Source organism: Podarcis tiliguerta (assembly GCF_965153285.1).
Source record: "Podarcis tiliguerta genome assembly, chromosome: 6".
Classification (NCBI taxonomy): Eukaryota; Metazoa; Chordata; class Lepidosauria; order Squamata; family Lacertidae; genus Podarcis; species Podarcis tiliguerta.
Genome location: NC_139539.1, coordinates 33,436,941 through 33,446,995, shown reverse-complemented (window position 1 = coordinate 33,446,995; position 10,055 = coordinate 33,436,941). Strand labels below are relative to the sequence as shown.

Here is a 10,055-nt window from a genome sequence, read left to right as displayed (position 1 = left end):
TAGAGGAGGGAAGCAGTATGTTCGGCCAGAATTGCTATGCTGTTCTCAGCACTGACAGCTACACCAGTATTTCATTAGCTCCTGTGATTTGCTTGTCAGTCTTTGCCATTGCTGCGTCAAGTATTAATAACCATGGAGATCAAGACCCCTGTGGCACTCCAAAGACTATCTTACTATATCACAAATAATTGTAGACAGCATCTGTCATGGATGCTTTAGTTGGGATTCCTGCATTGCAGGGGGTTGGACTAGATGACCCTTGGGTCCCTTCCAACTCTATGATTCTGAGGAATTTCATGCCATAATAAATTAGGTACCACAGAACTCTTGGTTTTCTTTGGACTAGGACTAGAGTGCCAGTTGTGTTCATTGTAACACTGTTAATTAGCCATATAAAATAATCATGTGTATAATGAAGGTAGACAACTGCGGGGGGGGGGGGGCAGGCATGGTATAGCTAGAAACTGAACCATCACCCAGAGCATAGCAAAAGCTACTTCTGCTGAGCAGATATAGTGACAGGTGGTTGCCTAGTGAGCTATATGGATAAAGCAGGTCTTTCAGAAGACTGGGGTCATTTCAATTCATTTAGAAAATTGGCAAGGCTTACAGAAATGTATTCATAAGAATGTGTGATGATAGAAGAATAAGCGATTTAAGAAAAATAGAGAGTTTCACCCAAGTTGTCAATAACACATGTAAATATCAAAGGGTACTTAGCAAAGTCACAGGAAAGACAACACACACAGAACTGGTCTGAACCATTTTATTGTGTCAGGATAAGAGCAAAGAAAAATGATCATTCTTGCGCTGCCAACACATTATTCATGGTATGTATAGAGACCATCTTATAATTCATTAGAAAACACACACACCTTTGATAGAGAAATTTTGTAGTTACTGGTAATTATGAACAGTAAAACCTACAATATAGCTTTACAAAAACATAGCTGCAACAGCCCAAGAAAAACTGCTTAGCAGTTTATTTGCACAACATGTAGCTTACAGAGATCGCTAGTCCCTAAAACTAGGTTCCAGAGAGCATTTCTGAAAACCTTTAGGGTTGATAGCCTACCTTGCTTCCTTCACCTGTTAACCCTTGTATTGTATTGCTCTGTATTTAGCAGTCACCACAGGAACCAAATTCTTTACTCTATGTAAAGTTATAAGTTATAAAAGACATATATAAAAAATTCACAAAATTTGTTCCCATTTTTAAAATCTTTGCTGACATGCTTGGAACGATTGCAAGTGCCCTCCCCCAATAATTTTGTTTAAAGTTTCTTTTCCTGTTCCACTCATAAAAAAGGTTTTCTGATACATCCTCCCATAGCCAGGCTTAATAAAAAGTGGCCATTGCCATTCCGTTACCAGAGGCTTCATTCTTCTAACTCCCAGAATGCATCTTGCATTCTACATATTCAGATGACTGTCCTACTGTGTCACAACTCTTAGCTTTTTACTTCATAAGAAAAAGAGACACATTACCATTAGAGAACTATGTGCCTAGTCAGTCTGGCTCCAAAACCTGATAACAATTAAGAGCTCAGGTGGACTTGGCTTTGAGTCTAAGTTTTGACAGAAGAAACACTGATAATTCAATCTGAAATTTCACTGTTTTCTTGTGTCTTGTCTGGTGATTCTTTTGGATTCATTCCAGTAGGTCCAAAGAACAAGGAGGAAGTCTAGGGAGAAAGTCTTCCATACTGGTATAGCTCAATAAGAAATTCTCCAACACCAATAAAGTAAATACCTTGAGCTATACCAAAAAGAGGTGCAATGACCAGGGCTCGGCAACCAGCCCCTTTAAGGAAGGCTAAGGGACCCTCCTTCATCCAAAGTTTCCTGAAAGAGAGAAAACAATACCAGATATATACTTGGCTACTAAATTCTGCACGTATCATTTCACAACTCCTGTGTCCAGATCTGAACATTCACCCAAAAATCTCTATGCATTCTCCTGCCAAAACTTGAAGACCTGATTCCCTCCTGCGGCTGTAATTCATCTCTCACCCTATAAAAAGAAGTCTTAAAAGAGAAAGGAACACACCAGAAATTGGCATGATTCCTACAAGTTTATGGCCAATTCAAAGGGTATAGCTTCCATATGGAAGCTACTGAAAACCATTTCTGTATGGTTATACTTCAAGCAATGGTTGTGATATTTGACAGCTGGCCCTTCAGCACATATTCCAGGATAACGCATGTTGGAAGTAGCTTTCAAATGCTATAGCCATGTGCTTAGGGTCAACCAGTTACTCCTACTTTTATCAGATTCACAGCTGCCTTCTGACTGTAGAGGTTACAGTGGCAAATTAGGGGAAACTGCCTTCATATGTCTGAAGATCAGCTTAAAAGGCCTAGTGTGAATGCACGTAAGTACTTTTCATGTCTTCTCAAACAGGAAACCTCCTCCACATTTAACATACTGTTTAACATTATAACATAACATTATATATTGCTTACACTCTGGCTGAACAGTCAGTTATTCACAGTGATTTTATTACTTACCGTGCACAATCAATAATTCCATTATAACTCTCTTCGTTTCTTCCCTTGCCCATTGACTGAAGACGAGTTTTTATTACTGCAAAATAAAAATATTGTTTGCCAGGTTAGAATACTAATGCAGGCAAGCCTGACAACATTATGACTACAGCATATTCATTCTTTTCTAAATTTATTAAAGCACTGTTATTCTGAAGACAAAAAGCTTCCCTACACAGAAAGCCCTAACAGATGGAAGGGTAGCTTCCAGAGATTCATAAGGAAACCCACTTTCCCCAATATTTCCCTATAACTACTGTCTGGAGAAGCATGAAATACATGAAACACAGAAATACACAAGAGATGAGATATAAATATTCTCTTACCATCACAGGGATTGACAGACACAGCTGCCACTGAACCGGCCATGCAACCAGCAAGAAAAGAACGAAAGAAAGGGGCTTTCTCTTCCAGGGAATTGTGTCCTGCTCTGTTCAGATGGGCAAACAGTGGGAAATAGATGACCGAGAATGGGACATCCCTAGAACACAAGAGTTATTGCATTTTTATAAAGCCACATACTGTAAAAACTGGGCTGGGAATGGGAAGGACAAGATGTTCCATCCTTACCTCAGCAAGGTGGCTCCAAGACCCTTGTAGAGTCCTTTAATGCCCTGGGTATGCAGAAGCTCGACTGCTATCTGTGTGGCAGATATCCTCCTTGGAAAGGCAATTGGTCCTACATTGTATGCTCTGGCTAGAACAGGGCTGACAGCTAGAAGCTTGCACCCAGGAGATGAACAAGGAACTCTGCTCACAAGCTGCTGAGATGCTGAAAGAACAATTAAAAATATGTCAGGCTCATTGGTCTCCTGAAATTTATGATTTCACCCTAAATATATACAAGTCTGAGATGCATTCTAAATCTGATTACCTGAAGGTCTGATCCCTGGAAATCTCTTCAACTCCTGTAACTCCTATAAGCAGCTCTGTGATAGTGAAACATAAGCACTATTTGGACATTCTAAGGGCTTATCCACTCTTACCTTTCCTCCACACTTTCCAGGTGTGGCCTGTGCTTTACAGCTCTGTATCCAAGTACAGTCAAACCTAGGTTCTTGAATGTAATCTGTTCTGGAAGCCCGTTCGGCTTCCGAAATGTTTAACAACCAAGGTGCGGCTTCTGATTGGTTGCAGGAGCTTCCTGCAATCAAGCGGAAGCAGTGTCGGATGTTCGGTTTCCGAAAAATGTTGGAAAACTGGAGCATTTACTTTCAGGTTTTCAGCTTTCGGGAGCCAAAATGTTCCAAAATGGAGGCGTTTGGGAGCCAAGGTTTGAGTGCACTTTCTTTTCTGCTCTGGAGCCTTCACCGTGAAAACCTGCTCTTTACTGCTGAATAGAAGCTAACGACAATCTGTTGAGAACCTAAATTGCCATTCATTGAGCTTCAGCTTTAAATAGTGGGTTTTTGAGGAAAAGTTCAGGGGTGGGGGGAAGCACTTGGACACAGAGCTTTAAAGTGCAGACCTGTGCCTGGAAAGCATGGGGCAAAAGATAAGTGTTGATGCAACCACATGGAACAGGCCATGCCTATTGGCCTTGCCATCTATGAGCTGAGGGAAGGTCTGAAGAAGGGAGTCTGTTATATGCACATAGGTTCCCCCTGCAATCTGAAATCCTGATTGCACAGCAGGGAGCTCTAGCTTATGTGCTGACCTCTGGTGTCTTGCCTTGCTCTTTAACAGTGTTCCATATTTCTGGGTCATAAATTGCCTACATAAGACTTTGCTCCTATACAGATAACACAGTACTGATACTAATTTTTTCACTTATCTGGCTCAATAACTTAGAAGCATTACTGAGTTCTGGAACTGATTAAAGCACTGTTGTGCCTTAGATTACCATTTCTTGTCAATTAGGCAATACATTCAAATGATCCCTTATGGTACATAACTTTCTGCAGCCGCCATCCATAGCAGGATGAGATAAAATACCAGACACTTACTCATGCTGCCCACACACACACACACACACACCATGGGTAGGGACAATATTATTCCCAATCCCTGTTCTTGTTTTACAAGCCACCAAGCTACTACTGACCTAGCTTATGACAGCCAAAACTAATGGTAATTGAAACCTACGCCAAACTTAACATCTCTTGTTCAACAGTTCATGTTAGTTTGTACATAACAGCAAGCCAAATCATGGTGTGTGCATATGTACTCAGTACTTGCAGCAAAAACTGCAGCTACTTAACTCCTCCCCTGGGTCTTGCTTAGTTTGGCTTAGTGTTATGTCTCAACATGGAGTTGCACCTTGTCTCCTGTTACAGACTACAAGTCCAGGTTCACAAGTAATGCTAAGCCAAACCATAGCTTAGCCTCAGGTAGCCTAGCAGTAGTAGGACTTGGGGAAGAGTGAAGTGACCATGATTGTTACCATGAGTACTTGCACACTCACATGTTGATAGTTAGATAGTTTGGCTTAGTGTTATGTGTGAACTGGACTATTGTATGAAATGGCATTTCCTGGCACTCGGCATGGTGTCCCGTTGTGCCAGAAGCGGTTTAGTCATGCTGGCCACATGACTCAGAAAGCTGTCTGATGACAAACACCAGCTTCCTCAACCTGAAAGTGGAGATGAGCACTGCACCCCATAGTCAAATTTGACTGGACTTAACCATCCAGGCGTCCATTACTTTAGCTTTGTGTGATCATCCAAGAACCTGTTCTCAGAGATGATAAGCAAGAACTGTTACCTAGTCGCCCTGCATCTTGAAGTTGGATTTTCAGCATCTCCATTGGAGTGGTGATAATAACTTGGCAGGTTCCAGCACCACAACCGGCCAGCATCTCCTTAGATAAAGAAAGGGCTACCCTGTAATAAAAAGAGTATTTATTAAACGTATTATTTATACTAAAAATATTATTTTAAACACTAAAGTATACAAGCATGCAATATCCAAGAAAAGGAAAAGGCTGTATAAAGGACTATCTTCAGACTAGCAAGGGGCTTTGAGAATCAAACCCATTGAAAATGACACATTAGCTTCTTGCAGTCAATATCCCATCAGGTCATAGGATTATAATATTTATGTTTGCAATCAAAGTCACAAGATTTTGTCAGTCCATATAGAGTTGCATATTGGAATGTCAATGCTCTGTGTTAGATCTTCCCTCCCTTTCCCTGCCCATCCTGCAGCAAGTTATTGAAATCATGAAGTTTTGCAAAGATCCTCCTTGCAATATCTGGATTTTCACAAAGTTCAGCAAAAGAACTTGGGAGGTAGCAATGATCAAGAAAATGAAGGAGTGGCTTGGGATAGAAATGCACAAATGATTGTGCATTGCAGAAGTCATGAGAACGAGCTAGATTATGTGCATCACAAAGATGACCTGTTCTTCCAGCCCATTGGCCCTTCAAAGTAGTCCATCCAGCGCACAGTAAGTTTTGCTTTCTGTTTTCAATAATTACTTGTCTTCTGGTCATTCAGAAGATTCGTAATATTGCATGCCTTGCTATCAACATATTATTGTTCATTGTGCTCTCAAGGGTGATCAAAAAACTATTTAATGAGCTTTGCACAATTTGTCACATTCACGTAATGGAGTCCGCAACTAACACAGACTTAACTTATGTACAGTACAAATGAGACAGCTATAGTATCTCAAGTTAACATACCCATCCTTGGCAAGAAGGTGCCTAAAATAGTCATTAGCAGCCAGTTTGATAGCCTTCTCGGGTGTTACAAGGGTCAGATTCACTGCTGCACCTAAAAATAAATACACACTTAAGCTTAATTGAAATTACGAGATTTTCTTTGTTTTAAAATATATTTTGATTATAGGTATCCCTCATTGTTTATTGTGGCAGGGACTCAGATTCCAGTTTTCAAAGTTATTGGAAATAGCCCAGAAACTACTACTGGAGTTATATAGTCATTTACAAAACTCTAATCTTAAAAGCAATAGCAGATTGTGGCAGAAGGAGAACAAATGGAAATCCTGTTGTGTGAGCAGACTGCATCTCATTTTGCACATCTTTGTTTCAAATGTCTGAGCACAGCTCTATGAATGTTTACTTAAAAGTAAGCTCCAGAAACAATGCAGCCAACTCACTAGTAAATACATTGAGATCTCCAGTTCTGACCTTTCAAGATGAGTCCCTAATCATAATGGATGAGACCCCAATGAATAAGTCCCCAATTATCATGAAGCAGTATAACTGTGTTAGTTACAGCCATTACAAAAACAAGGAAAAGACTTACCTCTGTACATTCCAAAATAGCCTTCTGAACGCAGGGTTTTCATTAGACAATCCAACCTGATCAAGACACAACCCTATAGTCAGAGATTACCTGTCGCTAAGATACTCTTGTCATATTTGATATTAGAGCTTAGCAGCAGTGACCAATGTAATATATACTACAAAAAATATATCATATCAAGCCTTAATAGTATGTATTTTATGAAGAAAAATAAAATAATACCTCATTATAGCTACTTAAATACAACATATAGTTGCTTATTTATAACCTTTATTGTTCTCTAGTATTCAAAATGAGGCTACAGTAATTTTTTTCATTTTCTATTTACCTTATTTCATTCACTGGTACATTATTCTTTATTTTATACATGCAGATAAAGACCCATACTTGATGGAATCATTCCATTAATAACTGTGGATTTCTACTTTCCCAACACCTACATCTATCCGTAGGTACTTGCAAATGGTGAAAGAGCTGCTCAAATATTAAGTCAATCTAGATGCAATACATTTCCAGTGATCACTTACATGCTTTTGTAGACTTGCTGTCCACTTCTCTGATTCTGTAGCCTGGTTTTAACCAGGTCAATTGGAAATATACAAGTAACGCCAATGATCCCTGCAGCTCCTCCATTAATAAGTTTAGCGGGCAAACTGAACAAGAGAAAACAGAATTCCATTGTATGCAATTGAATCAAGAATTTCCAGAACTAGGGGCTAGAGAAGAGTTATGGTGTATATTTATTTCATTTATATCAAATTCAGCTCTGTGATGCAGCAAATTCTGACTTCCTTGAGATTGGCCACAGACTATGTGTTGCTTTCAGCATTGCTACAATAAAGCTTTTAGAACACTTCATATGCAACAATGGTACACATCTGTGACATACATGAAAAAATACAGGATTGTAGCCAAGGCTGCTGTTCCACTCACACAATGGAACTTCCTTCTCTTCTCCTTTCCCCTGTAGTCCCCTCACCCTCAAAATCTGTTCCAGAGTCTTGGGGACCTTTTACAATGTATTTTTGGACTGTACAGGGAGAAGTCCAGTTGTACAAACAGAAGTCCACTCATGCAGTGTTGGACACAGTCCATAGCATGCAGTGTTTCTAAGTATGTGTTTAATGTATGTACATCCCTCAAAGAGCTTCTTATGTGCTCGGTATAAGCACATCATACCGAGACTCTTGCATGTTAGGGCTGCATCATATGTACAGCCTTGCATTACATTTATGACTCTCTGCCACAACAATCTCTCTTTTCTTGTCTCCCTTACTCTATTCCATGTCAAATCAGACTGGTTCCTTTGGGTCTCTCATTCCACCTAGTCTAGAGAGACAAGAGAGACTATTTATGGAATGAAGAGAGCTGCCCTGCTACATTTCAGACCACATGAAGTTATTCCTCAGGAGTATATATACTTCTAGCTATTATGAGGTATGTAAGAATAACCATCATAACTGCTCTTAAATACATCTTTGTTGCAATTTAATCTCAAATATTTTTAAAAACAGGTCTTTGAAATTTGTTATAAAACTATTGATCAAAGAAAGAAAGAAAGAAAGTTATTTGTATCCCGCCCTCCCCTGCTGGAGCTGGGCTCAGAGCAGCTAAAATCATATAAAACACAATATGCATAAACAATCAATCAATTAAAATGCATCCCAAAATTAATTCAAATAAAATTAAAATTAGACTGGACAAATGGCCATCCTCAAATTAAATAAAATAAAAAACCAAACATTTTACATACTTCATTTTGCAGCATTTGTTGTCATGTTCATTCTGTAAATCAATTGCACTGTTTCTCCAATGCCTGCTTCGAGGCTCACTATATTTCTAAAAACTTGGGAAGGACACATACCTAATCTGTTTCTCAGCCATCTTCTTTGGGATTACAAAGGAAAAAGTGCTCCAAGATCTTTTTGGTCAGTAAGTAATACAAGCTGCCGATGGTGAGAAGTTGGTTCCTCAAGGAGACAATTCTGTCTAATATCTGCAGAGTGAATTGAAGCTTTAAAATCCATCAGTGGTCCTATAAATAATCCAAAGTTATCTCATTGGCTGTTTCACCATACCGGCATTTCAAACAGCTCACAGCATCTCAAATTCAGTATGACAAATCAGAATACCCTCTAACCACTACTGTTACACCAAGTGTCATCATCCGTTATTAATACCTAGGTGATTAATTTATACCGTAAGAGATGCAACTGAAATATATTATATTGATGTAGGAATGACTGAGGAACTGTGACATTATAGGGAAGATGGTATCTTTAGTGACATAGGGTTGAGGGTGAGAAGTCATGCACAAAACAATTTAAAATCATAATGTACTATTAGCACAAATGAAAAAATAGTAACTTCGGCTGCAATCCAAAAACACTTACTAGGGAGGAAGTGCTACTAAACTCAATGGGAGTAAAGCAAATTTTGTATAAACATACACAGGATTGCATTGCATGACTTCAAGGAATGGGCATATCTGTGAAGAGGAAGAAAATACTAATAATATTTCCTAGGGCAATTATGGAAAGTACCCCTGGAAGGCCATGCTGAAATGTGTCAGAGCAATGCCATTATCACATGGGCAGCCAAGTTAGTAGTTGGGGTTCCCCATTCCCATGATGAGACAACACACCAGTGCTTCCACGGAAGACCATGCTAAAATGTGTCAGAGCAATGCCACTATCACATGGGCAGCCAAGTTAGTAATTGGGATTCCCAGTGCCCACCGGGGGTGTCATGCAATATAGAGCAAATGACCAAGAAGCAATGACCAGCCTGGAGGTAGAGTTCCTATTACTAACATCAGAGAAGAGTACATTGCACAAAAAGTGAGATATTATTAGCCTACAATCTGATCATCTGATACGCATAGTCTGTAAAGCCCACAGGGAAATTTCAGTTGCGGCATTAAAGTGTCCAGTTTAAAAAAGGCTCTTTAATTTTGTACAACAGCAAAGAACTAGAGCGACAGTTTTGATTTATCCTCTCCCGTGACTGCTCAAGGCAGTTGTAATTATATAATTGCTCTTGCCTAAGAAAAACAATAAAAAGTGATCTCTGTTTTGCTCATCCCATATTTCTTTTGTCAATTCTTCTTGTACCAAATTCCCACAATGGTGCAATTTAGCAAAGCAATACTAAAAACACATGCATCACAAATAAATAAATAAAACTCATAGCAAAATATTATTTAAAATGCAATTATTTGGATATGTGAGATCCTGAAACCTGCTGATTCACATTCCACTGCTCCTGAAACTCTTTCTCAACTTCCAAGGGAGGTA

At 39.3% G+C, this 10,055-nt stretch overlaps 1 protein-coding gene across 1 annotated transcript; it reads right to left on the bottom strand.

Moving 5' to 3' along the window:
* Positions 1-752: 752 nt before the first annotated feature.
* On the bottom strand, positions 753-8,755 carry LOC310679355 (mitochondrial glutamate carrier 1-like). The gene is made up of 9 exons (XM_083444554.1): positions 8,624-8,755; positions 7,287-7,412; positions 6,760-6,815; positions 6,174-6,264; positions 5,251-5,369; positions 3,118-3,319; positions 2,874-3,028; positions 2,512-2,587; positions 753-1,845 (listed from the first exon to the last, which is right to left on the bottom strand). The coding sequence occupies exons 1-9, from the start codon at positions 8,641-8,643 to the stop codon at positions 1,686-1,688; spliced, it is 1,005 nt and encodes a 334-aa protein (XP_083300680.1). The 5' UTR covers positions 8,644-8,755; the 3' UTR covers positions 753-1,685.
* Positions 8,756-10,055: the final 1,300 nt, after the last annotated feature.